The sequence below is a fragment of the Corvus moneduloides genome, chromosome 18 (assembly GCF_009650955.1).
Source record: "Corvus moneduloides isolate bCorMon1 chromosome 18, bCorMon1.pri, whole genome shotgun sequence".
Taxonomy (NCBI): Eukaryota; Metazoa; Chordata; class Aves; order Passeriformes; family Corvidae; genus Corvus; species Corvus moneduloides.
The window spans coordinates 9,871,493-9,898,985 of record NC_045493.1 but is presented as its reverse complement, the minus strand read 5'-3'; the positions used below and the strand labels follow the sequence as shown (position 1 = coordinate 9,898,985).

General features: G+C 61.3%; 2 protein-coding genes across 5 annotated transcripts in view; both read left to right on the top strand.

The window, feature by feature from the left end:
• Positions 1-13,468, top strand: part of SEZ6L (seizure related 6 homolog like) — a 35,793-nt gene extending 22,325 nt beyond the window's left edge. The window contains exons 3-17 of one of the 2 annotated variants that reach the window (XM_032128063.1): positions 61-194; positions 3,541-3,733; positions 4,209-4,394; positions 4,782-4,947; positions 5,666-5,832; positions 6,355-6,549; positions 6,635-6,773; positions 8,449-8,645; positions 9,765-9,959; positions 10,080-10,271; positions 10,510-10,704; positions 11,041-11,073; positions 11,198-11,309; positions 11,510-11,612; positions 11,896-13,468. In XM_032128063.1, the coding sequence (XP_031983954.1) occupies positions 61-194; positions 3,541-3,733; positions 4,209-4,394; positions 4,782-4,947; positions 5,666-5,832; positions 6,355-6,549; positions 6,635-6,773; positions 8,449-8,645; positions 9,765-9,959; positions 10,080-10,271; positions 10,510-10,704; positions 11,041-11,073; positions 11,198-11,309; positions 11,510-11,612; positions 11,896-11,925 (2,237 nt within the window). In that variant the 3' untranslated portion in view covers positions 11,926-13,468. Of the gene's footprint in view, positions 1-60; positions 195-3,540; positions 3,734-4,208; positions 4,395-4,781; positions 4,948-5,665; positions 5,833-6,354; positions 6,550-6,634; positions 6,774-8,448; positions 8,646-9,764; positions 9,960-10,079; positions 10,272-10,509; positions 10,705-11,040; positions 11,074-11,194; positions 11,310-11,509; positions 11,613-11,895 lie in introns of both variants that reach the window. The other variant, XM_032128062.1, reaches the window with a different exon arrangement.
• A 3,964-nt stretch (positions 13,469-17,432) lies between these two features.
• ASPHD2 (aspartate beta-hydroxylase domain containing 2) lies at positions 17,433-25,730 on the top strand. 3 transcript variants are annotated; one of them, XM_032127527.1, is made up of 4 exons: positions 17,433-17,493; positions 19,923-20,994; positions 23,228-23,341; positions 24,266-25,730. In XM_032127527.1, the coding sequence occupies exons 2-4, from the start codon at positions 20,115-20,117 to the stop codon at positions 24,373-24,375; spliced, it is 1,104 nt and encodes a 367-aa protein (XP_031983418.1). In that variant the 5' UTR covers positions 17,433-17,493; positions 19,923-20,114; the 3' UTR covers positions 24,376-25,730. The 3 variants fall into 3 exon arrangements, with proteins under 3 accessions (XP_031983418.1, XP_031983419.1, XP_031983420.1); XM_032127528.1 differs by lacking the exon at positions 17,433-17,493 and adding an exon at positions 17,692-17,820; XM_032127529.1 differs by lacking the exon at positions 17,433-17,493 and adding an exon at positions 17,870-18,287.
• The last annotated feature ends 1,763 nt before the right edge of the window (positions 25,731-27,493 follow it).

Sequence of the window (27,493 nt, the reverse complement as noted above, 5' to 3'; positions counted from 1 at the left end):
TGTGGGAGAGAAGTGCCAGGTGGCTGTCCCTCGGTGTGACCCGGCTGTGTGTCCCCCCAGTGCTCTGCAGCATGAGCTTCCATGACCCCGAGGGCTACATCGACTCCACGGATTATCCCCCGCTGCCCCTGCACGGGTACCTGCAGTGCACCTACAACGTCACCGTCTACACCGGCTATGGTGTCGAGCTCCAGGTGAGCTGTGCCTTGGGGGGCATCCCCACAGCCAGACCCCCCTGGTCATGGCAGCAAATGATGCCAAGCGCCCACAGCCTTGGGCATCTCTGCCCACTTGATAAAACACCCCTTTCCAGGGAAAAAGTAGATTTTTCTGAGCTCTTGTAATAAATGAACTCTGGGATGGAGCTGGAACATCCTGAATGTCAGGGATGACCAAACCTTTTAAATGTCATGCAATTAATTCAGCCAAGAGGCACTGGCAGCAGGTTGTGAAAACGGCACTTGATGGGAAGGGGCCACCAGCCCCCTGCTCTCTGCACCCCTCATTTGCTGGGAGGGGTTTGGGTGGCCCCGAGGGTGCTGGAAGCCCAGGAGGGCAGCCCAGGTTCCCTCTCTGGTGGGTGCAGGTGCTCAGCAAACGCCTGCTCCTCAGAGCAGGGGGTCTCACCCAGGCTGATGTGCGCCATCATCTCCCCCCAAAATGAGCATCCCTCAGCCTGGCGAGGCAGCGAGCAGGGCAGGGGCCTCTGCACATTCCAAACGCTCTCTGGGTCAAACCATCCCAGGATGCCCATGCTCCCTGCAATCCTTTCTTCTTGCGTTTTCTCCACGTCACCATTTGCATGCCATGAAAATCTCTCCACTTTGAATTTGTGTGATTGAAAGTGAGCATTAAAAGGAGCAGGAGTTCCAGCGGGGTTGCCCCCACTGTCCCCCTGGTGGGTGCAGGCAAGGGCTGGCCCCCAGGGCACGAGGCCGCTGTGGCTGGCAGCCCTGGTGGGGAGGTTGCCCTGGGAGCAGCAGTGGTGCAGGTTGAGCACTGGGGAGTCTGAGCGGCTCAGTCACTTTTCCAAGGCAGTGGAAAAGTAACTGGACACGGCAACTGTCTCCTCAGATCCACGGGGTGCTGAAGACAGGCTGCTCTGCTGTAAATTCGCCTCTGTCCTTAATCCATCAGGTGACACCGCTGCTGACCTCACTCCTTTGCGAGCTGAGGTTTTAATGGAGCATAAAATTGGCCTCTCCACCCCCCCCAAGCTTTGCATTTCGCTTTGCTGATGCTTCGGAGCATTTCAGACAAATTAAATCACAACAGCAGGTCGGTGCTGGTGGAGCATGCCTTCATCTGCAGCTGGCAGTGCCCTGTGCTGCATCACCGCGGGCTCGGGGCTCAGAGGTGAATTCCAAAGGGAAGGCTCTGGATAAACCAGGGTGTGGGGTTTGGAGTCCCATCAGAGGGGTTTGGATTTGATTCCCAGCTCCTCTAGCAGGGAGGTGTTGCCTCTTACCCTGGGAATCTCATTAAAGGCATCTGCAAGAGCAAAGAGAAGCCCCTGGCACAGGAACCCCTGCGTGGGCAGTCACCTCTCACTGCAGGGGCTGTGGGACAGCCTGGCGGCGGCCAAAATGCCTGCAGCATTCCAGCCCTGCCCAGAACTGCTCCTGCCGGCACTGGGAGCCATTCAGGAGGACACAGGGACCCTCCACTTCCTTTGGAGCCAGACCCCCACTCACTGCAGGGAAATCTGCCCTTGGGGAGGAGTGGACATAAAGCCTGGATGTCAGGCATGGTCCTGGGAAAGGCTGGGAGCTGCCCCGGGCTGTGTGAGAGCTCAGGGTCCCTGCTCAGCTCACTGCCCACCCCTGCACCCCTCACAGCATCCCAGGGAGAGCCGTGTCCCTGCCTGTGCCACGGCAGCCCTGGGAGCTGGGAGCAGCCAGCTCTCCGAATGCTTCGCGAAGTTCTATTTATTTTTAAAATTCTTGAATCTTCTTGTCAGGAAATAGAATTTCCCTAAAGAGGCTTTCCAGTGGGTGAGCGAGGCTGGCAGCCTGACTCGAGGATCCCTCCTGCTTTCCCCAGGCTCTGGAGGAGCTGCTGCCGGTGCAGGCTGTGATTGAAGTCCAAGCCCATGCTCCCAGCCCCTGGCAGGAGCTCGCACATATGGTCCCTCTCGCTGGGCTGATGGTCCCTGGCATGGGGCCACAGCATATTCTGAGCTCGCTGGTTACTCCAGGCTCCTCTGGGAGTGCCAGCCTGGTGCTGGCACAGGGAATGGCACTCGTGGTGACACCCTGCTCCTCAAGGCTTTACCGAGGGTAGCTGATGGTGGAGCCGAGGGGGTGTCCCATGACACCCAGCACTGATCCCCAGCCTCCTCCCTTCTGCAGAGCTCTGCCTGCTCCAGCTGCTCCCCTGAATCCCCTTCCCAGTTTCCTGGAGTGATTTGGCTCCGTGTCATGTGCGAGGTGCCACCATCAGTGGAGGGAGCCAGCTGGGGAACAGGTTTGGCTTGAAGGGATTGCAGAACAAAATCTGCTAGAAACACCTTGGAAAAATCCCCTTTGCGGGGATCCAGACCCAGATGGGGAAGCAAAGCTCTGTCCCAGTGGGAGCTGGGGGGAATTGTTGGTGTTTATGGAGCCCACTTAGATCCCTGGACTCCAAATAATTCACCCAAATAACGCCTAATTCATCCCATTTTTTAATAATTAGATCTGAGCCATCCCAGCAGCCGCAGTGTGTGCTGGCCATGCTGGGGAGGCACTTTTTTTGGGACAACATCTGGAAAAGAAGAAATGACCCAGGGCAGCTTGGGGACCAGAGTTGCACTTGGCCCATGCTCCTGACAATGCTTTTCCCTGCCAGGACCCAGCTGCAAAATAAGGCACAATCAGCTCCTCTTGGATTGAAACACAGGCTGGGGTCAACTCAGGCACGCTCTGAACCAGCCTGGGGATGTTAATTCAGCTTTGCAGCGAGGAATGGGCTTTTCCAGGGATTTTCCTTCGGGAGCAGGCTCAGGGTGCTGAGGGCTGAGGGTGGCTCCATGCAGTGCCCTTGGAGCCAGGCACATCCTGGCCCTGTGTGCCAGGGGGAGGTGGGCACGGTGGTGACAAGAGCCACAAATCCCTCCAGTCACAACATCATCGGGAGCGCTCCCAATCACGGCTGGGCTGGTGCTAAATATAGAGCCCCGGGCCTCGCACACTCAGGGAAACAAACGGTCTGATGAGCATCTTTCTGCTGAAATACGAGCCCATTTATTAAGCTAAATGGACGTGAAATGTAAATGTGAGGTTACTGCTCAGCTCTTTCCAAATAATAATTAAAGCCTTTTGGAACTACTCATTAGATGCACTATGTGGCTCCCCGTGCACTCCCCGGTGGGGTGAGGCATCCTGGGGAAGATTCCTGGAGCACGGGGTGGGTGGTGAGCACCAAACCCTGAGGAGTGCCCTGGTTTGGTGGCAGCACTGTGCTGGTGTGATGCTCTGCGGGTCTGTGTGACAGGGCTAGGATGTGACCACCGGGGCCCCCACCCTGCCCCCACAGCTCACAGGGCTCTGCTCCCCGCAGGTGAAGAGCGTGAACCTGTCGGATGGGGAGGTGCTGTCCATCCGTGGCGTGGACGGCGACGCCCTGGTGGTCTTGGCCAACCAGACCCTGCTGGTGGAGGGCCAGGTGATCCGCAGCCCCACCAACACCATCTCCGTCTACTTCCGCACCTTCCAGGACGACGTGGTGGGGACCTTCCAGCTCCACTACCAGGGTGGGTGTGTCCCCGACATGGGTGGGAGGATGGTGGACTGTGCCCTCACAGATCAGCCACGCTCCTGTTTCACCCTCTGCCCGTGCCCAGAGCATCGCCTGGGGTGGGTTGAGGTGTTGTGCCCAAGGTGGAGGGTTCAATGTACCCAGATGTCCCCAACCCCGGTGCTGGCTGTGCCACTCATACTCGCCTTGCCCTGTTTCTGTCCCCGTGCAGCAGCTCCTCCTGCACACACTCACACTGCCAGTCTATTTTTTACCTCGAAGAGCTGTAAAAAATAAATGAGTTCCAGCAAATTATTTTTAAAATAGAAACTGGGTCTGGGCAAGAGCAGTAACAGGTGGGGAAGCAGCAGCAGGGGGGGGTTGGTGGTGCTCTGCCGTTGGTCTGTGTGACATGTGGGCACATCCAGCATGTCCCCACGGGGTGGCTGGGAGCAGCTGAGCCCTGAGCTCCCAACGTGTGCCTGTTCCAGTGTTTATGCTGAGCTGCAACTTCCCACGGAGACCTGACTTCGGAGACGTGACGGTGATGGATCTGCACTCGGGTGGCATTGCTCACTTCCACTGTCACCTGGGCTACGAGCTGCAGGGCCCCCGCATGCTGACCTGCATCAACGCGTCCCGGCCGCACTGGAGCAACCCCGAGCCCATCTGCTCAGGTACCTGCAGATCCCAGCCCCAGGGGTATGGAAAATTGGGCTCTGCTGAGGAACACATGAGTCCCTTTCTTTGCCCTGTGAGATGAATGTGGTCCTGGGAGGGGGTGAGAGTGATGCCCAGTCCTTCACAGAGCACGGCCTGAGGTGATCAGGCAGTGACAGCAGAATCTGTCCCCTCGTTAGGCAGCAAAAGGAAAGGAAATGAAGATTTTATGGGCGTGTGTGAGTATAAACACACATTTGTGAGGATAAATATGTACAGACAGAGCAAAGCAGAGCCAGACAAGAGCTTTGTGCACTGGGGACTCTGAGGAGAGCTGGGCAGAGAGGAGCACAGATGCCACCGTCCCCATGCCCATCCCAGCGGGGCTGTGCTCTGTGTTGCAGCTCCCTGTGGAGGGACAGTCCACAATGCCACCATCGGCCGCGTGCTGTCCCCCAGCTACAGCGGGAACCAGTCTGGCAGCATGTACTGCGTGTGGGCCATCGGGGCCCCCCCGGGCCAGAAGCTGCACCTGCACTTCGAGAAGCTCCTGCTGACCGAGAAGGACAGGTGAGGAGGATCCAGGAGCTGTTTCCCCACAGCCCTGGGACTGCAGAGAGCTTCCAGGGGGTTCCAGGGGGCTTCTTCTGCATAAGTGAGGAGCAGGGCCTTTTGTTGGGTGCTAAATATAGAAAAATGGAATTATTTGGGTTGGAAAAGCCCACTAATGTCATTGAGTTCAACTGTTCCCCAGCACTGCTAAGGCCACCACTAAACCATGTCTCCACGTGCCACATTTACATGGCTGTTTAACCCCTCCAGGGATGGCGACTCCACCACTGCCCTTGGCAGCTGTTTCTATGCTTGACAGCCCTTTTGGGGAAGAAATTTTCCCTGATATCCAGTCTAAACCTCCCCTGACACAAGCCATTTTCTCTTGTCCTGTCCTTTGCTCCCTGGGAGCAGAGCCCGACCCACCCCCCCCCAGCTGCCTCCTCCTGTCAGGGAGTTGTGCAGAGCCACAGGGTCCCCCCTGAGCCTCCTTTGCTCCAGGCTGAGCCCCTTTCCCAGCTCCTTCAGCCACTCCTGGTACTCCAGACCCTTCCCCAGCTCCCTTCCCTTTCCTGGACACGCTCCAGCCCCTCCACGTCTGTCTTGGAGAGAAGAGCTCAGAATATACCAAACTTTGGAAGCTCCCAGCTGGTCCCAGCTGCTCCACCTCACCCGCCCTGTGTCCGGGTGGGACTCAGGGACGCTGTCCCAAGTGACACTCCCCGTTGCCCTGCAGGATGGTGGTGTACAGCGGGGACACCAACCGCTCGGCCGTGCTCTATGACTCCCTGCGCGCCGACAGCGTCCCCTTCGAGGGCGTCATCAGCGACGGCTCCTCCATCCGGATCGACTTCCTCGCCGAGGAGCCCGCGGCCGCCACGGCCTTCAACATCCGCTTCGAAGGTGCTGTGTCCCCGTGGTGGGACACGAGGGCAGTGCCCGGCTCAGCCAGGACACCCAGCCCCAGGGGGCAGCTGCAGACTCGTGGCTGCAGGAAGGGTCCCGGCTGTCCCCAGCACGGGCAGTCCTGGTGCCCGTCTGTAGCTCCCGTTGTCATTTAAGTGGATCCCACTGCAGGATCGTTCCCACAGGACCCCTATGGCCCTGAGCAGGCTCAGTAACTCAGAGCAATTCCACGGTGGATGGCTTGGCATCTCCAGCTTGGGAAACACGGCCTGGCACATCCCTAGAGCTGATCCACCACCACGGGAGTGGGGTTTGGTTAGGCCTGCACGGCTCAGAACAGATAAATTGTTGTCGATCCTAATTGCTTGTAAACACTCCGTGGAAGAGGCCATCCATGCGGGTGGGGATGCAGGGGTCAGGTTCTCATGGGGACAGCAGCAGGGCCTGGGGGTCACCCAGGGAAGCTCAGGGAGCAGGGAGAAGCTCCATGTCCCTACAGCTAACGGGGTTCTCTTCCAGCCTTCGAGCGTGGCCACTGCTACGAGCCCTACATCCAGAACGGGAACTTCACCACCTCCGACCCCACCTACAACCTGGGCACCACCGTGGAGTTCACCTGTGACCCTGGGCACTCCCTGGAGCAGGGCCCTGCCATCATCGAGTGCATCAACATGCGGGACCCCTACTGGAACGACACGGAGCCGCTGTGCCGAGGTCGGTCCTGCCCCTGGGCCATGCTGGGTGTGGGGTGAGCACCCCTGGGCCCCCGCTGAGCCCTGCCCACCCCTTGTCCCCACAGCCACATGTGGAGGGGAGCTGACTGCCGTGGCTGGGGTGATCCTGTCCCCCAACTGGCCGGAGCCCTACACGGAGGGGGAGGATTGCATCTGGAGGATCCACGTGGGCGAGGAGAAGCGGCTCTTCCTGGACATCCAGCTGTGAGTAGCCCAGGACCCCAGTGTGTGCCTCTGCCCTGCTTTGCTGCAGTATCCCGCTCTCTTCTCCCGAGGGATCTGCGCCACAGTGGAATCACAGAATCCCAGAATGGTTTGGGTTGGAGGGACCTTACAGCTGATCTCCCATGGGCAGGGACACCTTCCACTGTCCCAGGTTGCTCCAAGCCCCGTCCAGCCTGGCCTTGGACACTTCCAGGGATCCAGGGGCAGCCACAGCTTCTCTGGGCACCCTGTGCCAGGGCCTCACCTCCCTCACAGGGAAGAGCCTTGCCATGTCCTGTTCTCCCCCTCAGAGCTTCCATAATCCCCTTTGATGCACTTGGCACCCTGGGCAGGACTGAATGGTGCTCCCTGAGTGCAAAGCACCATTACACCATCCACAGCAGCAGTTAATCGCTGCTCCAGTGGCTTTGGAATTCTCCACGGGGAGTGGTGCCACGGCAGAATGTGGCCATGTGCTACTGGGGTGACACCCAGCACGTCAGGAGCTGGGTCACATGGGGTTAGGAGAGCCTGGGGGCATCAGTGAGATGGAAACAGCTTGATCTTTGGGATGGATGTGAAATACAGGCAGTAAGGGAGTGGAGCCACCCAGAAAGCCCAGGTTAAAATTGCCGGGGTCAGAAGGGAATAGGATCCAATGTCAGATTGGGAGCTCTTGGCATGGTAATGCTGCTGCTGCAGCGGGAGCCTCCTTTGATGCTATTTTGGGTTTTCAAGAGGAGGACGTGTTTCAAGTAGAGGCTTAGAGTCATAAAGATTTTAAAGCTCCCCATAAATTCCCAAGTCGGAGCTCCCAGCACACCTCTCCCAGCTCCGTGGGGTGCTCGGGCTGAGCAGAACTGGAGGCCAAGTGATTTGAAATCATCAGGCATAAATGTCACTGAGAAAATCGTGTTTGACAGAAAGCAGAGATTTACTACAAATGTCAGCTTGCCATGGGGATTAGCTGGGCTCCCTCCAAGAACATTCCTAAAAAAACGTTTGGGGATCAGCTCAAGTGTCTCCTGTGGGGCCGGGAGCATCCTGGTGCTCTCCTCTAGCCTTCTTGCCCCTGGGCAAGGGGAGGAGAGTTGTCCCTGTCCCAGTCCCTCCTGTGCCACCAGGCAGCAGCGCACTGGTGCCGGCCGTGCTCCCAGCCCTGGGGAGCCTTGCTGGGACACGGACACGGCAGGACAGCGAGCAGGGAAGGGGTGTCAGTGCCCACCCTTGGGGTTGATGTGGTCGTTCACCCACTCTGCCAGCCCCGGGCACCCAGAGAACCCTCCCATCACCAGAGCCGTGGCGTGTGCATCCATCCCCTGCCCTTGGCCTTGGAGCGGGGGGAGAGGAACGAGGTCCCCCATCCCCTTTCGGCTCAGGGGCAGCCGCATCCCCGGGGTGGACGGAGGCTGCAGCCGGCGCTGCCCGGTGTCCCCAGCCGTCCCCGCCATCCGCGGGCCGCCACTGCGCTCTGGTGGCCGCGGGGGCAAGCGCGGCACCGCCGGGACCGGCACTTCCAAGCGCGGGGTCCCGGGAGCCGCCGGCACCGCCCGGCCTCGAACCCCCGGAGGGAGGTGACCCGGAGGGAGGTCACCGGCTGCCCCTTGAGCCCCACATGTTTCGTCCTGCCCGGGCTCCCGGCACACGCTGCTCTCTAATCAAACTCTCCTCTCAGCCTGAACATCACCAACAGCGACATCCTCACCATCTACGACGGGGACGAGCTCTCCGCCCGCATCCTGGGGCAGTACGTTGGCAGCAGCGGCCCCCAGAAGCTCTACTCCTCCAGCCCCGACCTCACCATCCAGTTCCACTCGGATCCTGCCGGGCTCATCTTCGGGAAAGGGCAAGGATTCATCATGAACTACATAGGTACGGGGTGCTGGCCTGAGGATGTGACACACAGCCAGCCCAGACTGTCCAGCTGCTGGGTCTGGAAGCAGGGAGCATCACTGCGCACCCCCTCCACATCCCATCCAGCTCCTGCAGAACCTCCAGCCCAGCTGCAGGTCTCGGGTCAGTCACTTCTGGGGTGTCCCTGTATGTCTCCCCTCCTTCAGGCTGGCAACAAGGCATTTTTGGTCTCTGTTAGCCCTGCTGTGGCCCGGAGGGAAAGGAATTGCTGGAAACTGGGATGCAGGATCCCCACACACACCCTGTCAGGCATGAGCTGATGGCAGGGGTGGTCACTGAAGCCAGTCCCTGGGTGGGCTCCTGAGATGGATGTTCCCAGCTCCCATCTCTTTGCTCCAGAGGGGCTCAGACTGCACCTGGAGACATCTGTTCCACTGTCCTTCGGGGCAGCCGTGCCTGCCAAGCTGGGGCTGTGGGTGCCCACAGCAGGGACAAGGACTGGGAAGGGCACTCCATCCCCACAGCTGCCTGTGGCCTCTGGCTGCCTCTCCCACACCCTGCTTCCCCTGCCAGGCTCCTTCCAGGCATGTTTTCCTCGCACTGCTGACAGCCCTGGCTACGACAAACAGAGCGAGCTGCAATGCAGAGCACCTGGGAGGCTGCAGGGCCCTCCTTGGTGCTCTGCAGCACACGGGGCTGGGGAGGGCAGGGCATAACCCCTCCCCTGAGCAAACCAGCCTGGGAGGAGCAAGGAACAAATCCTCCCCTGAGCAAACCAGCTGTGCCATGACCGTGGCACTGGCACCTCTCCTGTACCCACAGCCAGAGCTGAGCCTGGTGCTCCAGGGTTGTCCTGACCCCAGCACAGACACTGCCCCATTTTCACCAGCCCAGCCCTCTACCTGCCTCTAGAGTCAAGACTGGGGAGGCTTCAAAGAGCCCCTGTCCCCCGCTGCTGCCCTTTCCCTGTGCCCAGGGGATGCTGCCCACAGACCAGCTGCTAGCCATGGCCACGGCATTTGTGGGGAGGGACAGGCCCTTGGGAAGAGCCATGTGTCCAGCTGTGGTGGCTCTGAGGAGGGTTATGCTGCGGGGTCCTGCTCGATGGGTGACAGCCAGAATCCCTCCTGGCTGCAGAGGTGTCCCGCAACGACTCCTGCTCCGACCTGCCTGAGATCCAGAACGGCTGGAAGACCACGTCACACACGGAGCTGGTGAGAGGGGCCAAGATCACCTACCAGTGTGACCCGGGCTATGACATCGTGGGCAGTGACACCCTCACCTGCCAGTGGGACCTCAGCTGGAGCAGCGACCCCCCCTTCTGTGAAAAGAGTGAGTGCCCCAGCAGGAAGGTGCTGCTGTCCCTGTCCCACACCCTGTAACAGCACCGGTCCTGCTCCAAGGGGTTCCCTGCTCCGAGGGTCTCCCCGCTCATTCATCCTCTGTCCCCAGTTATGTACTGCACGGACCCGGGGGAGGTGGAGCACTCCACCCGCCTCGTCTCAGACCCGGTGCTGCTGGTGGGCACCACCATCCAGTACACCTGCAACCCCGGCTTCGTGCTGGAGGGCAGCTCCCTGCTCACCTGCTACAGCCGCGAGACCGGCACCCCCATCTGGACCTCGCGGCTCCCGCACTGCGTCTGTAAGTCCGGCTGGTCTCTCCTGCTCCCCTGCAGTCCAACTCCTCTCTGGGAGTCCTGGGCAGCCCTTTCCTGCAGCCAGGACCTTGCCCAGCTGCGGGGAGGTGGTGTAGAGCCTTGAGCTACCTGGAAGCAGAGTGAAGGGAGAGCTTGGGTGTTTCCTCACTGCCCTCAGGCTACTTCTCTCCCTCGGCAGCCCAAGCCCTGGGCTCACCCTGGGTGTGTTTCATTCCCTTTCAGCTGAGGAGTCACTTGCCTGTGATAACCCGGGGCTGCCAGAAAACGGGTACCAAATTCTTTATAAGCGCCTCTACCTGCCAGGAGAGTCCCTGACCTTCATGTGCTATGAAGGCTTTGAACTCATGGGGGAGGTGACCATCAAATGCATCCTGGGCCAGCCATCCCACTGGAGCGGCCCCCTGCCCATCTGCAAAGGTAACAGGGAGAGGGATGGGGGCAAGGGGACAGCCAACACCTCTGTCCCCAACCTGGGACAGCCCAGGGACCTTGGTTTGGCTGCAGACCCCAGCTGGGAGCTGAACTCAGCTGAGACCTGGAGCTTCCCTGGATCTGGGCTCTGCTCAGCCCAGCGTGCTCAGTCCTGGCCACGTGCTTACAGACACCAAGAGCTTATTAAAAACTGGGAGTTCGCAGGGTGGTTTGGGACCCAATGGGGCAGGAGATCCCAGGTTTGGGTTCCCCAGCAGGCAACAGCTTCCAGCACCCAGTCAAACCCAGCTACAGACCAGTAACTCTCCATCTCTCTTCCAGTGAACCAAGACAGCTTTGAACACGCTCTGGAAGGTGAGTGCCGTGGGTTTCCTGGATGTGCAGGATCCTGGTGGAGCCTGGGAGGAGAGGGAGAGGCAGAGAGGGGATCACATGGTGCCTGCAAATGCCGACATAATAGATCTTGTCCTTTCAGTAGCAGAAGCTGCTGCAGAGACGTCGCTCGAGGGGGGAAACATGGCCTTGGCCATCTTCATCCCGGTGCTGATCATCTCCCTGCTGCTGGGAGGAGCGTACATCTATCTCACCAGGTGGGGCTGCAGGGGGCTGGCACAGAGCTGGGGGGCATGGCTAGGGCTGGCTCAGCATCGCCCTTGCCAGCCACACGCCCCGGGCATGGTGCTGGGAGTGCTCTGGGGTGCCCGGGGAGGAGCTGGGATGGGGGGATGTGGAAGATGGGGCTGGTCTGGAATTGGTCCGTGCAGCCCAGTGACTTCACCTCTCCCTGCAGGTGTCGGTACTACTCCAGCCTCCGCCTGCCCCTCATGTACTCCCACCCCTACAGCCAGATCACGGTAGAAACGGAGTTTGACAACCCGATTTACGAGACAGGGGTGAGTCCTGCTGTGCCTGTCCCTGCTGAGGACACTCCTGAGGGGCTTGGCTGGGTGGGCAGCCAGGGCATGAGTCCAGCCAGGCTGCTGCGGGAGCACTGAGCAACGGGGCACGAGTCCATCCGTGGGGGTTGGGAGGCACAGGGGGCTGTGGGGTCCTGGCTGCGAGGGCATCACTCCCCTGGGAACAAAACAACATGCAGGATCTCTCTTTCTGCCTGGGAACGGGGAGATGATCCTGAAATGCAGCTGCTGCCCTCAACTGGCTTTTCCTTACTTGCAGGAAACACGAGAATACGAGGTTTCGATATAAGGACAGCGGTAAGAGAGTCTCCAGCAGCGAACTTAATGTGCTCTCATAGAACTTCCTCAGTAACTAATCCAGAGACCACGTGGAGTTTGGTTGGACCCCCGGACCTGCTGTTGTCTTTCCTTTTGCCTCTCTATTGAAGATTTTACTGTTTTCTTCACTGTATTTATTCTATTTAAACTGCGATAGGTGTGCTGCCCAGCCCTGGGCACAGGCAGCAGCGGGAGCCAGGGCAGAGCTGGGTCCTGGTGAGGCCAGGGGGGCACGGGGGCACTGCTGTGTCCCCCTCCATGGCAGAGTGTCCCCCTCCACGGTGGAATGTCCCCCTCCATGGCAGAGCATCCCCCGGCACTGCCCACACAGACGCAGGGGGATTTTTGCGGTTCTGATGTTGTTAAAAATTAAAGATGTCTCCATTGCAAGAGCCTGCGGTTGATTGCTGGGAGCTGAGGTAGCGCAGGGTCCCCCACAGGGTCCCACCCCGCAGCTCCCAGCTCTCCAAGTGAGACTCTCCCCCGGGGGGCTCGGGGGGCACCGGCGCAGGGACCATCCTCGCTGCAGGGCTCAGGAGAGCAGGGACAGCCCAGCATACACGAGGTATGTGCTGCTTTCTTTTCCCACTTGGTCTTGGATGTGGAGAGGCAGTGAGCCAGGACTCCGGGGTGATGCTCTGCGGAGAAGCACCAACCAGTGCCACCCAGCCACCCTGGAAGCTACCCTGGAGTGAGCAGAGCTCCCAGCCGGTGCCTCTCTGCTCTCTGCCCGTTGTTCCTCTCCAGCAGCACTTCCCATCACCCTGCCAGGAACATCCCGACCCCGCATGGCCGGATGTCACCTTTTGCCCCCCCGGCAGCATCTCAGGGTAAGCGGGCTGGGCTGGGCTCCCTGGCTCCTGCTGCAGGAGGGGCCCGGCCGAGCTGTGCTGCACAGCCCACTCCGCACATCCCGGATCCGCACCTGGCTGGGTCCCACAGCCGGGCAGGGGGTGAAGGTGGAGGTGTTGGGAAGAAGAGGCAGGTGGGATGTGTGGAGGCCTCAGCAAAGGAGCTCTGTGGGGAGCAGAACAGGCAGAAATCGGCCCCTCAGTTCCACCCTTGCCATCCCCTGCGCTCCTTCACTGCATCACCCCTGCCAGAGCTACACAGCGGTGGGGACGCGGACCTCAAAGGGCCACCCCATCCCTGTTGTCACCCCCAGCCTGCCCTGGGGGAGGGCAGCGAAGCCACCGGCACGTCCTTGGCTGGTGGTTGTCCTTCTTTTGTCCTTGTAGAACAATCGCAAGCGCGGGAGGCTGGGTGAGCTCGGGGTGGTTGGTGCAGCTCTGCAGTGTACAGCTGGGATTTAGGGGTTTTCCTTTCAAAACAACGAATGTGTGTTTGTAATTTGTAACGGTTAAAAAGAAAAACAAACAAAAAAAAAAGAGAAAAAAAAAAAAGAGAAAAAAAATGTGCCAAAAACTGTACGAAGCATTTCATTTCCCTTCATACATGTCTGTTTTTATAAGAACAATGTGAAAATTGCTGGGATTAAATATTTTTGAACATGATAAAGTAGTTCCGTGGGAAGCTCTAGCGTTCAGTATAACCTCGATACTAATTATTCTGTATTTTCAAATGTCTGGAATCAGTTTGCAGAGACTCTGGCCGCAGGCTGCAGCGGTGCAGAGCAGGGTGAGGGCCGGGCATGCTGCGTGCCCCGCTGTGGGATGGTGGCCCGATGCCACTGGCTTGGCTCTGAGTGCCAGACCCTGCCCTGGTGCAGCCCCATAGTGCCCCCTGCTCCCGGGGGATGGAGCCCTGCTGGGACATGAGGTGACCTGGCATGGCTCTGGGGACATCTCCCCTCCATGGGTCACCCCACAGGAGCATTATGCTCTGAACTCAGCACGGCCCCTTCCCATGCCAGCCCAGCCCAGTGATGTCTCACAGAGTGGGTGGGGGTCTGGGTGCTGCCCCGAGGCACTGGGACCCCACTGGAGACCCGTGGCCATGTCACGGGTGACATGCTGAAAGTTTGGGGGAGCACTGGTAGCCCAACCCCATGGGACAGGGGGTCTGTGGGGACCCATCCTGCCTGTGCCCTGCTCACCCATCGGCTGCCCAACAACCTGTGGCTGTCACCTGGCAGCTCCCATGGGAGCTGAGGCAGGGCAGCTCCCCAAACCAACAGGGAGAACATTGGGGGGACAAGGTGGGGCTGCCTCACCTGCAGCCTTCACACTGGCTGCATCCCACACGGAGCAGGCAGGCACAGCTTGGGAAGATCCCGGGGCTGGGTGGGAAAAATCTGCCCCTGCTCCCTGGGAGCCCCTCCGGGCTGAGCTGCTCCGGTGGGGGCAGAAACGAGCACCCACGAGGTTTCCCTCCAGCATCAGGTGTGGGCAGGGCAAGGTCCTGCGGGGGGACCCCGGGTGCCTTCGGGACACCCTGAGCACGGCCCTGCCTGGAGCGTGGTGGCAGCGTGGTGACTGTCACCTCGCCAAGAAGCAGCGCCACCGGGACACCCCAGCTGGAGCAGCATTCCCTGACGCCAGCAGAGTCCCAGATGTCCCCAGCAGCGGGGAGGGAGGGGGGTGCTCAGCCCACTCCACACCCGAGGAAATGCCCGGCCGAGGAAACCTGGGGCCTCCCGTCTGTCCCTGCCCTTCCACACCCGAAACAATGCAACAACGCTGCCCTCCCTCCCTAAACGTGCTTTTAACCAAGGTTACGCTGTGACATCGATAATGGCTTTGCTCAGCAGCTGCCAGGCTAATGCACAGGGGGCGAGGGAGCCAAGGCTCTGATGCAGAGCATTCCTGGGGGAGGGAGCTTAGGTTATTTTTGGACAGAGATTGCAAGAGAATTAAAATGAAGGGGAAAAAAAAAAAAAAAAAAAAAAAGCCCTTGATGCTGCCGTTCCTCCTCGGTGACGTAAAGCTGGAGCCAATCTCTGGCCTCACGCGTCGTGCTGCGGATGGAGCTTGGTCTGGGCCCAGCAGACTCGGCCACAACGGCCTCCCCCAGCCCGGGGCCAGGCAGGGGCACAGTGGGGCCGTGCCGTGGCTGAGGGACCCTCAAGGTCATGGATGGAGCAGCAGGAACCCCCCGAGTCCTTGCAAGCTGCATCGCAGGGTGGTGAGGCACAGCATCCCTGCCCAGCCCGGGTCAGGCACAACATCCCAGCCCAGGTCAGGTACAGCATCCCTACCCAGCCCAGGTCAGGCACAGCATCCCTGCCCAGCCTGGATGAGGCACAGCATGCCTGCCCAGCCCGGGTCAGGCACAGCATCCCTGCCCAGCCCAGATCAGGCACAGCATCCCTGCCCAGCCCAGAAGGGCTGGGAAAAGCCCTGGGATGCACTTGGCACAGCTCTGCCAGCGACACCCTGGCAGGAGCCCAGTCTGTGGGCAGCCTCCTGGCTCCAGTGGTTCCTTCTCCCTTTTCCCAAGATGTCCTCCTGGGGCAGACACTGCCAGTGTCCTCCCCTCAGCTGCTGCCAAAACCGTGCTAGTGTTCTGCCAGGGCTGGGATTTCCTGGAATGTTCAGGCTGGAGCTGGGACAGTGCTCCTGGAGGGGCCATCCCTGTGCTGAGGAATCACAGAATCATGGAATCACTGGCTGGGGTTGGAAAGGACCTTTAAAGCGCATCTCGTTCCAACCCCCTGCCATGGCCAGGGACACCTTCCACTAGCCCAGGTTGCTCCAAGCCCTGTCCAGTCTGGCTTTGGACACTTCCAGGGATGGGGCAGCCACAGATTCTCTGGGCACCCTGTGCCAGGGCCTCACTACCGGGAAGAATTTCTTCCCAATACCCCATCTAAACCTATTCTCAGTTTCAAGCCATTCCTCCTTGTCCTGACACTCCAGGCCCCCATCCAAAGTCCCTTCCCCGCTCTCTTGGAGCCCCAGAGGAAAGCCAGGAGCAGGTTGATCTGCAGGGAAGAGATGAGTGGTAGAGCTGGAGACCAGGGGCTGGGCCAGAGGAAGCAGAGAGCTCAGAAGGCAGAGGCAGGGGAGGAAGGAGGGGAGAGCCCAGAGCCGTGGAGCCTGCGAGTGCTGACAGAAGGATGCGCGGTCTGCCAGGAGCAGGAGCTGTGGCTGAGCCTGGGGGGTCTGGGAAGGAGCAGGATGGAATAAACTCCCTCTCCTTTCACCCTGCAACATACAGCGCTGCCAAGGCCTCGCAGCAGTGCACCGGGCTGGGGAATGTGGTGGTGGGAGCAAAGGGAAGCAGCAGGAGTGGGCAGGAGGCAAGAAATGGACGGAAAACAAGGTGCATTTTAGGATTGCTAGGGATGAAGTTGCTCAGAGGAAGCACACACACACCTGAAGGGCTGTGCAGGACAGCTCTGCTCCCACTCCAGAGCCCAGCCTCAGCAGTGCCAGGGGAGGATTCGTGAGCACTGGATGACTGAATCTGCAAAACAAGGCAGGGCTTTCCTTGTGCCAGGAGCAGTGACACGTGTCCCACACAGCTCCACGTGGCACTGCCACAGGGCAGGGCAGGGCAGCACTGCCAGGGCTCTGCCTGCACCCGGGTTCTGCCCGGATCCGGGATCTGCCTGCGGGCAGCTCAGCCCAGCCGCTCACCCGGCATCTGGGCAATGGAGGAGGGGGGGCCGGAGCACTGGATCCCCTGGGGCTCCCGGAACTGACAGCATTGGCTTAAGGGAACAGGAAATGTGTTGGGGAGGAAAAAGGCAAGCAGGAAGGCTCACAACAGTTTCTCCACCAGCACTTAAGAGTCGTAAAGGGACACTCCAACCTGGGAACATTTGGAACAGTCCCCCCCTCCCTGGTGCCGCAGCACACCCTCACATCCTCGCTGAGGCATTCCCTGGCTGCCTGCATCCTGGGCATTGCCTCGCTGGGAGCTCCTGTCCCCTGCACGCCAGATGCACTTATTCTTGGGGACAAGCAACCCCTGCAGCCCGAGGGCTGCAGCACCAGGGGCCGGAATCCCTGGAGCCAGTACTCCCTGAATCCCTGTGTCCCTGCGTCCCTGGACCCAGCATCCTGCACATCCCAACAGCTGCATCCCTAACAGCCTGTGTCCCTGGAGCCAGTCCCCGCTCCCTTGGTGGCTGCATCCCTGCGTGCTCCCACCCCTGGGACCAGCATCCCCAGACTGCTGCAGCCCCCGGTGCCTGAATCCTTGGAGCCACTGTCCCTGCGCGTCCCCCTGCACCCCCGGTGCCCCCGCACCTCCCGCGCCGCCACCGCCACCCAGCCCCCGCGTCCCGGGGTGCCCGCGGTTGGGATGGGCGCTCCCCCGGGGACCGTCGCCGCCTCCTCCCGCCGCTCCATCCCCGGGACCCCTCCCGAGTGCCGCAACCCCGCGGCTCCCCCGCCCCTCCGGGCCCCTCCCGGCGGCGAGGGGCGGGAGCGCGGGGCGGGGGCGGGCGCGGCGCGGGGCGGGCGCGGGGGCGGGCGGGCTGTGCGGGGCCGGGGCCGCAGCTGCCGCCCGGCGCGGTCCCGGCGGGGGCGGCGCGGCCCCTCCTGCCCGGGCTGCTGGGAGTTGTGGTCCGCGGCGGCGGCGGAGCGGCGCGGAGGGAGCGCGGCCCCGCGCGGCCCGGCGCGGGCGGCAGGTCGGTACCGCAGCGCTCCGCAGCGCATCGCGGGGGGGCCGCGGGGGCGCGGGGCGGCAGCGGGGCCCGCGGCGGGGGCGCAGCCCGAACCCCCCCCCCACCGCCCCCCGGCCGGGGCAGGGGCTCGGCGTCGGGCGGGCGGCACGGCCGCGCCGGGTGACAGCGCGGCGGCAGGTGCCACCGGCTCGCCGGGTGATGGGACAGCCGTGCCGGTGCCACGCCGGGTGATGGGACACCGGTAGGGCCGTGCCATTGCTACGCCGGGTGATGCGGCCACACCGGTGACACCGGCTGACGCCGCCACGCCGGGTGACACCGTCACACTGGGTGAGAGCAGCGCGCGGGTGACACTTACTCCGGTGGCGCCGACGGGGTGGCATGCTCAGGAGAGGGTGAAGGGAGCACCCACTGCTCCGGTTCCGGAGTGGCAGCGGGCATCCCGCCTCACCCCAAGGCTCCTGCTCCTCGTGCTGCTCCCAAAGGCGACACCAGCCGTGCCGAGCCGAGGACATCCTCGCCACGCGTCCCCGTCGCCGCGGGCCCACGGCCTGGGGACCCTGGCCGGGCTGAGCGGAACCCGCTGCCTCCAGGAGATGCCGGGGCCACCACGGAGCCACCGAGATGCAACTTTGTGCTGCATCGAAGCCTCTGCCTTCCTTATGTAACGCGGCTGCTGCTGGCACGGTGCTCGCCTCCACGTCCTGCACAACTTCGGTGCAACGTGGAATTGATCTCCACTCCCTGGAATGGCTCTGCCATTATCATTAGCTGAGGAGCCTTTTCTGAAATCTCAGGTCAGGGGCGCTGGTTGTGACCCGTCTCGGTGCAGGACCGTGGCTGGGAGGTGACAGCACGCACTGGGTGCCCCGCGCAGTCCCAGCCATGCGGTGTGTGTCGGGAGCGGTGCCGATGTTTGGGGCCCTGCCCCAGCACTGGCACAGCCTCTGTGGAGGTGGGTTTGGGCAGGTTTGCAGTGGGGTGTCCGTGCTGGCACAGGAGGCAGCTCCTGGGCTGGTCCCACGGAGACTGTGCCCAGAGAAGCCCAGGGCTCTGCAGCCCGAGGCTCCCAGGCTCTGGGGTCAGGCAGGCGGCGTGTGGGCACGGGGGCTTGGATTTCTTGCTGCTCTGATGGTTTCCCCCTGATCTGAGGTGTTGCCTGCATCCCTGAGGCAGCAGTGGGGCCGTGTTTGTGCTGTGCCACCCTTGCAGGATGTGACTCTGACCTGGGGACCCCGAGGCTGTCGGACCCCCCAGCTCTGTTCCCTCTGTGCCTTCGTGTTGCCATCGGCTCTGACTGACCGTGGCTGCTGTGCCTGAGCAGTTCCCCACTCCCCTTGTAGGGTGAGAGCCACCCTGAATACACATCACCCCAGGGCTCTGCTGCCTTCCCCAACATGCTCCAGCCCTGTGGGGAGCACGGGGGTTGTGCCGGCCTCAGGGGACACCCCTGGGACCCACTCCGTGGTTGCACCCCGGGAACCGAGGCCTGGGCGGGAGAAGCGGGAGTGTCTGGAGGGATGCCAGCTGTGGAGATGGAGGAAAGTTATCTTGAGATTCCCGGGAGGCTGTGACGTGCCACGTGGACTGCAGATCCCGGGATGGGGCATGCAGGCAGCATGCTACAAGGAAGTAGGGTGGAGGTCGGTCGGCTGCATGGATGTCCCTCCCTGGGATGTAACGCTGCCTGAATCCCAGGTCTCCAGCCCTGCAGCACGTCCCTGCCGTAGGGTCAGACCCCATCTGCAGCCCATCCCCATCACCATTGATAAGGAAATGCACGTTGAGAGGCTGCAGGACCTTGGCAGGAAGGGCTGGGGAGGGTTTGGATGGCTTCCCTGGCTCATAAACCCATCCTGCTACTTAGAGTCAGTGCTCTTACCGATGAGCTGGTGAAATCAAACAAGCCAACCTGACCTGCCCCTGTTGCCACCACCCCGACCTGCTCCCGTGGCCATGTGCTGGCTGAGCTCTGGGCTCTGCCACAGCTCAGACTCTGGAGGGAGAGTCACTTCAGAGCCATTAGATGGAGGGGATAAGCTGATGTGCTGCCAGATAGGGCTGTGAAGTGTCTACTCTCAGTGTCTATTCACTTAGCAGCCAGATTTCAAACATGATAAGGCAGCAACTTAAGAGGAAAACTGGAGGACGAGCAGGAGGGGAGATGGTCACTGGGGCAGTGGGAGATGGAGTCTGAGTCTGGGTCTCCCTGCTGCCTTTCATCTGGATATTTGTGGAAGATGCTGTTGAGAGCACTGGGGGATTTACTCAGCATGGGATGATGTTTGGCTCCCTATCCACCATCCCCTCCCTGAGAAGCCAGTGCCCCACACAGTCCCGGCACACAGCTCCAGCTGTGTCCCGTGCACTGACCCCAGCAGGGACCCCACGGGGCAGCCCTCTCCCTAACACCTCTGGGTTTCTCTCCCCAGAGCCTCCCTCCAGCACGGCCTTTCAGGATGATGTGCCCAGGAGTGCCAGTGGGGACCCTCCGGGCACGTTGCTGCTGACCCAGGGGTGCTGCCGGGCACCGCTGCCAATGCAGAGCTCCCGGGAGCACAGGGCAGAGCTGCCGCTCCGCTTACCCATGGCAGCCCCTTCCCACCGCGCCCCGGCCCGGCTGCATGGTGTGGGTGCCCCTGAGCCCCACGAGCAGTGACCACCGGGCCCCGCTGCGCACTCCCAGCACCACCACCATGTCTTTGGAGTGGCTGATGGACTGGAGCTGGTCCCTGGACGGACTCCGCGATTTCATCGCCACCGGCATCCAGTCTTTCCGCGACTGCGACGCCACGGCCCTGGTGGCCGTCGCCTGCCTGCTGGTCCTCTTCGTGTGGTACTGCTACCACGTGGGGCGGGAGCAGCCCCGCGCCTACGCCACGGTGAACGCGCTGATGCAGAGTGCCGAGGTCAACGGGGTGCAGAACGGCTTCGTGTACTGCCACTCGCCCGAGTGCGTGCGCTGCTCGCACCACGACGGCCTCAACCAGAAACTCTACCACAACCTGCAGGAGTACGCCAAGCGCTACTCCTGGTCTGGCATGGGCAGGATCCACAAGGGCATCCGCGAGCAGGGCCGCTACCTCAACAGCCGGCCCTCCATCCAGAAGCCAGAAGTCTTCTTCCTGCCCGACTTGCCCACCATGCCCTACTTCTCCCGGGACGCTCAAAAGCACGACGTGGAGTTGCTGGAGCGCAACTTCCAGACCATCCTGTGCGAGTTTGAGACCCTGTACAAGGCGTTCTCAAACTGCAGCCTCCCGCAAGGATGGAAAATGAACAGCACGCCCAGCGGGGAGTGGTTCACCTTCTACCTGGTGAACCAGGGCATGTGCGTGCCCAGGAACTGCCGGAGATGCCCACGGACGTACCGCTTGCTCGGGAGCCTCCGCACCTGCATTGGCAACAATGTCTTTGGGAACGCCTGCATCTCTGTGCTGAGCCCGGGCACCGTCATCGCCGAGCACTACGGGCCCACCAACATCCGCATCCGCTGCCACCTCGGTGAGTGTCCGGCGTTGTGGTTCGTGCATCGGGAGGGTGTGGGGGGCTGCGGCCGTGGCTGGAGCCCCAAAAAAGCCTGTGGCACCCCGTGCTCTTGGGGTTCAGCCATCAGTTGCAGCCCTGGGGGGCTCAGACACCTGCTATGCTTTGGGCTGAGGGAGGTTTTGAGGGTTTTGGTGGTGACAGCCTCCTGAGGAGAGGCTGGTGCTCAGTCTATGGGTACCTGATGTCCCCAGGGTCTCCAGAGCAGCAGCAGGAGGGTTTCATCTCCTCCTCCTGCTGACCCAGGGCCATGGACTCTTGATGGTGTGCGACAGAGGGCTGATTTTACGTAGGGGTCTCTGAACATCCCCCTCTCTGCAGGCAGGTCCCTCTCCTATCCTGGGATGCGGGGCAGCCTGGGGTTCTGCTCCAGGGACTGTGTTGTTCCACTGGCAGCTCCCCTCTCCTGGAATCTCGGGTGCTCTGCATGGGACACGGGTGAATGGGAGCAAAGATGCTGCTTTGGGATTTGTAAAGCTGCAAATGAGGGTGGGAGGGGTCCTGGGGTGTTCCCTGCGGTGGGTCAAGCGCTGGGTTGGTGGCACAGTGCTCCCTGCTCGGCAGGCAGGGACGGGGAGAGCCCACGCGGCACAGATGGCCGGGCTGGCACAGCACCGACCGTGCCGGGGGAGGCACCACACGGGCCCGGCTGGCAAACACCAGCCGCGCCTGTTCAGCCAACAGCTCGGGTAAACACACCCAGGCAGTGCTGGCCATTTGTTCAGAATGGGAATTGTCTTCAGAGATGATCCCAGGAGCTGCTGGGCAGCTGGGACCTGCCCTTGCCTGTCACCGATCTCTCTCTCTGGAGTGCTGGGGAATGTGTTCCCCTTGTGAGGGGCTGGGAGAGGTTCCTGGGAAGAACCAGTGATGTCCAGGCTGGCTCAGGTGAGCACACCTGGAGCTCGCACACCCTGGGCAGAGGAGCGATGCGGGTCATTTGCTTATCCAGAACTCTGCACTGGGACAGGGGCACACTGACACCCCCACCTTGGTGCTGGGAACGCAGCTCTTGCTGTGCCCAGGGCATGGATGTGTTTAAGACACAACCTGCCCTTTCAGCCAGCACAGCCATCAGTGGGGTGAGGCACTCATGAGGATTTACTCTAGGCACAGGCAGCATCCATGGGCCAGGGCAGCATCCTGAGGGTGCGGGTGGGATGGAAGGGCTGCAGGCTGCTGGCTGCTCCCTCCCCGCATCCCCCAGCAGCTCAGCTTCCCTGTTCCAGCATCTCCAGCTGAGGCTGTTGTGCAGGGAAATGGCTTTGGGTTCTGCAGCCTTTGAAACAGCAGCTTTGTAGTCCCAGCTTTGCTGGGCAGCTGGGAGTCCCTGCTGCGCTCTCTGGGTTTGGCATCGCTCTTGGATCCATCCTGCTCGTTTGCTGCATCGTTACCGCTCGGGAGCCACGTGAGCCCTGACCCCTTTCTCCGCCACGGCCGCATCCTCGGGGCAGGATGGCTCTGCAGCAGCTCCAGCGTCCCCAGTACTGCGGGGGGTGACAGTGCTGGTGCAGGAGATGATGGGATCAACCCCTGTCAAACTGCCTTGGCTTGTGCTGGTATTTTAAGAAAAGACCCATTTTATTTCTGTGATTGTCCTTCATGTGGCCCTTACAGACCTGCTTCCCTGTGAGGGTTTTACGACCCCCCTGGATTTCTGTCCTTGCAGCCCTGTGGGTCACCCTGAGGCAGCACCTTGGGTGGAGACCAAGGGACAGGGCAGGTTCATGGCGAGCTTGTGGCAGAGCCACAGTTGAGCCCATTTTCCAACCCCAGTGCAATTCCTGCTCCCCCAGCCTTGTCTGGGGCAGGGTCACCGCTGCAGGGCTGGAGGAAGGAGCAGGCAGCATCTGCCTTTGGTCCTGAAGTTGAAAAATGTCCCAGGAGCCTGGCTCCCTGTGCACACCTTGGGGCCATGGGCTCTGGGGACTGGGAAGCTGTTCCAAATATGAAAGTGAGTCCCTGCGGTGCTAAGCTCGCTGGGGACAGTGAGAGGGCAGGGGGGAGCAGACAGGGAGCGGGCAGGGGCTGAGCTGCTCCAGGCTTGGGGTTCAGGTCACTCCGTGCAGGGGAGCAGCGCCTCAGCAGCAGCATGGGGCTCACACGGAGCTCACTGTTTGCTCCCTGCTGCCCCACCACAGGGAACTCGGCACGGCCTGACCCTCCCTGTCCTCTCTCTTTGTGCCTGAAGGTCTGAAGACACCCAGCAACTGCGAACTGGTGGTGGGGGGTGAGCCCCAGTGCTGGGCTGAGGGCCGGTGCCTGCTCTTCGACGACTCCTTCCTGCACACGGCGTTCCACGAAGGTGAGTTCAGCGTCTGGGGCCTCGTGGTGTCCCCTGTGGTGCTGGGGACCGGAGAGGAGTCGGGGTGCACCCACGCCCAGTCCCTTCTCTTGCCCCAGCAGGGCTGGAGCCCCTGTGTCCAGCAGGGCTCGGGCCCTGCTTCCCCGGCCAGCCCCAGGTGGGAGCAGCCCGGTCCCATGACGGTGCTCCCTCCGCCTCAGGGTGCTCGACCACCCCAGCCCCCTTTCCTGGCAGATCCCTGGAGCCCACTCAGCCTGCCCATGGCTTGCTCCCATCCTGACTTGCTCATGCTGCTGTCACAGCACCGCCAGCCCAGCACAGGGCCTGCTGACCCTCTCCCCGCCGCAGCAGCCAGCTTGGGAAGCTTCCTTCATTACCGAGCTCTGCAGGGCAGCTCTGGCTGCGATGCCACGGCCCCGGCCTCCTCTGGCCCTGTTGCAGCTCGGTGCTGACGTGCCGGCGGTGCCTTTGTCTCCCACGCCGGGGAACAGCCTCACGCCCGCTGGATTGTTCCTCCCTCCACCACTGACGGAAGCCGTTCCGCTCCAGTTCTCCCGGATTAACCGGCATTAGTCCCCCGTGGCATGAAAGCATCAGGCAGAGCTGTTCTACACAGGGGAGCGCGCCGAGAGAGTGGGAGAACAAAAGCTGTTGCTTCCACATCAAGCCTGCTGTGGGGTTGGGAAGCACAGCTCCGTGCAGGGCCAGGAAGGCTGGAGTGGCGCAGCAGCCACTCCCTGCACAGATCCAGGACGCAGCTGCAAGGAGGCCCTGCCTCAGGAATCCGCCGGGTGCCCAAAGCAGCCCTGGAGCCCTGGCAGGGAGGAGCCTGCCCCGTGTCCCTGAGCTCCCAGTAGCTGTTTACTGGGGTTGCACTGGGGAGGTGCCTCCCTACCCTCACACCCTGCGCTTCCATCCCCCCAGGTGCCCCGGAGGAGGGTCCCCGCGTGGTGTTCATGGTGGACCTGTGGCACCCCAACGTGGCCGCGGCCGAGCGCCAAGCCCTCGACTTCATCTTCGCGCCGGGACGATGACGGCGCTGCCCGGCCTGGTGGGTTCAGGGCAGCTCGGCCGGGGCCTGTCCTGGCACACGGCCTCGGTGCTCCCTCGTGGGGGCCTTGTAAATGGAAACTGTGACGTGTATCCGCGCCCATCTCCTTCCTTCATCGCTGGCTTCAGGGATTCTTTTCCAAGCGCCGGCGCCTCGGCCCCGCCGGGGCTCGCTGCCCCCCTGCTCCTTCGTGTTCTGTTGCTACTGTGTTTTGCGGTGTTCAGAAGTAGAGTAACAAACCCAAGGGTGTTCGTTTGAATGTAATGTAAAATTTTTCTCGTGGTCATCAAAGGAACAACACACACACACACACCATAACAGCCAACCAGCCTGCCCTGCCCGGCTGCGGTCCCGGATGGACAGACAGACGGACACTGGGGGCTTCCATGGGCACTGTGGTCCCCCCAGGCTGGGTCTGATGGGGCGGGCAGGACACAACTCTGCCCACAAAGAGCCCTCCTGGGGCTTCTGCTTCCTCCTCCATGTGCCAGCTGGGGCTCCCCAGCCCTCCTGCCCTCTGAAACCTCTTTTGTCACCCAGGTAGGGAGCAGAGTCCACCACCAGCCCAGAAGCCCCAACCTCCACCCTACTGAGGGAACAGCACACACAGTTGTGATCTTCAGTCTGGCCAAGGGTGTTAGCAATTGACCAAATCCCTTCCTTGCTCTACCTGCAACCCTCAGTTTTCCCAGCTCCAGCTGGGAAGCTGTGCAGGGGCAGGGATACCATTTGGGAACAGAGAATGGGGGTTTTGTCTGTCTGTAGGAAGAAAGGAGGTCACCATTCCTTCTGCTGCTCCATCTTCTTCTTTCCTCGAGCCAGGGCAGGCACACACAGCAGCAGCTCCCACGGACCTGACACCACAGGAGAGGTTCCCAAGGGGTGTTAATTCTGCAGCCTGAGCCCCCACCTTGGGGTCCTGCCCACCCAGGGACCACCACGCTTCTCCTGAAGTCCCCCAGCACCAGAGTCTGTTTGTGGTCTGGGGGCCAGTTTATAACACCCCCCCAAAGCACAGTGTGTGGTGGATGCTCACAGCTCTGGCTGGGGACCCTTTGCCTACGTGCCCTGCCTGGGAGGGACCAGCCTTGTCCCCCCAACAACTTCTTTACAGACTTTTCAGTGATTTGATTGCAAGATGAGGCAGAGATTTCAAATACATCTGAGATATTTTTTACACCCGTCTTGTTACAGACTACCTGAAGTGCATGATTTCTACACGCATTGGCTACCTGGACACAGGCCCTGGGGAAGCAGGCTGGCTCTGTCCGAAGGTTGGTGACATTCATACAGTGGATAAGCAAAGATTATCAATAAACAGTTGTGCTGAAAACAGAACGGGCTTTGCCTGCTGCTCTAACGAGGCCAGGGTCACACAAACACCAAGGGGTTGGCTCCTGCTTATCTGGTTGCTGGTGGGGAGAAGAGGCCTGGAAAGAGCAGGAGCTGCAGGGTGGGAGGGGGCACGGGCCTGTTTGCCAGTGATTCAGTGAGTGAGGGCAGTGCTCTAACATACCCAACCCATGGAAAGTCTGTCCTGACCAGTCACAGCCTCCCAGGCCTGGATTTGGCCAGGCTGGATGGGGCCCTGAGCAACCTGGTCTAGTGGGTGAATCCCTGCCCATGGCAGGGACTTGGATATTTGAGGTCCTTTCCAACCCAAACCATTCTGGGATTCTGTGATGTCAGTGGAGCCCAGGCTGCCAAGGAGCACAGGGATCTCCTCCAGCCCATCAGCGTGGGCACAGCTTTGGCAGTGCTGCCTGGCCCAGGGCAGCAGAGACTGTCCCCAGCCATCCCCAGGAGCAGCTGCAGGCCTGAAGCTCCCTGGGCCCCACAGAAGCCATTAGCCTTGCCGGAGCATCCGCAAACAAACCATTTCAGGAATTGCTTCCAGCTGCCTGCACTGACGCATCAAAGGCAGCAGCTTCCCAGAAGCAGCTCCAGGGCAGAGGGTGCTGCTCAAATCCCACCCAAATGCCTGAAAACCAGTGCCTGACCCCCCTCAAGCACAGAGCCAGCTTGGCAGGGCAGGAATTGCTCCCCACGAGCCCCTCTGGCCCTCCCTGGCAGTGTTCAGACAGGCCCAGCTGCTCCTCATCCCCTGATGCTCAAAATGCCCCATTTTTAAGCATCCTCTCCAACACAGCCATCGCCCTGTGGGCCGGGGAGCTCTGTGTGCTATTCCCAGCTGACCAGCACAGGGCAGGCATGGGCTGGGTGGCCCAGCATGGGCTGGGTGGGGAGATGCAGCCCGAGCAGCTGAAGGAGCAGAGCCAGCCCAGCTGTTCCCGGCCGGCAGACGGCTCAGCAGATTGCAGCGGAAGATCCCTGATGGCAGCAGGCAGGAGCATCCATCCCGTTTGTGCTTTGCTGCTGTGCCAAATCTCCCTCCTGTCCCTCTCAGGCTTTTCCTTCCACTTCTCCCTGTTTCCTGCCAGAGCACACAACCACTTCCCAAGCGCCCAGGCAGGATGCAGGCGGATCTCCCCGGGGAGCAGAGCAGGCTGGAGCTGCTCCCAGTGCTCCAAGGCTTCCTCTCCTGGGAATCACAGAGGGAAGCTGGATCTGCTGAGGGCACAGAGGGGACAGGAAGAGCAGCATCTCCCAGCGGGGCGACTTGGCTCAGCTGAGCAGGCAGCCCAGAGCACACAACCCTCATCCCTCCTGCCTTCTCCCACCCTGCAATACCTCCCTGTGCTCCCTCCAGAACCAGAGCAGTTTGTCCATGACTCTGGAAGTGTGCAGGGAAGTAGCACCATACCTTGTGTCATCTTCCACATGGATGTCACCAAAGCAGGAGGTCACCAGGGTGGCTCCAGGGAGTTTTCACTCCTACTCTGCCAACAGGCTCTTCACAGTCCTTCCATGCCCAGGATGGGAGCAGTGCCACACGACTCTGCTCCTGCTGAAGCACCTCCTCAGCTGCCAGGGCTGGCAGCTGGCTGGCATCTGTGCCCAGCCACCCCCGAGCAAGCAGCTGGCTCATCCTCTGGAGTCTTCTGAAATTCCCTGCAATGTCTGTGGAGCAGCCTGAGCGACCTGGGATGGCAGAACGACCTTGGGAACTGTCTGTGCTGGGGTGGGACCAGCAGCTGTGG

Excerpts from the sequence above, each read along its gene's own strand:
- ASPHD2 (XM_032127527.1), top strand. The coding sequence starts at position 20,115 with ATGGTGTGGGTGCCCCTGAGCCCCACGAGCAGTGACCACCGGGCCCCG. Across the intron at positions 20,995-23,227 it reads CCGCATCCGCTGCCACCTCG|GTCTGAAGACACCCAGCAAC; the intron begins GTGAGTGTCCGG and ends TTGTGCCTGAAG. Across the intron at positions 23,342-24,265 it reads GCACACGGCGTTCCACGAAG|GTGCCCCGGAGGAGGGTCCC; the intron begins GTGAGTTCAGCG and ends CCATCCCCCCAG.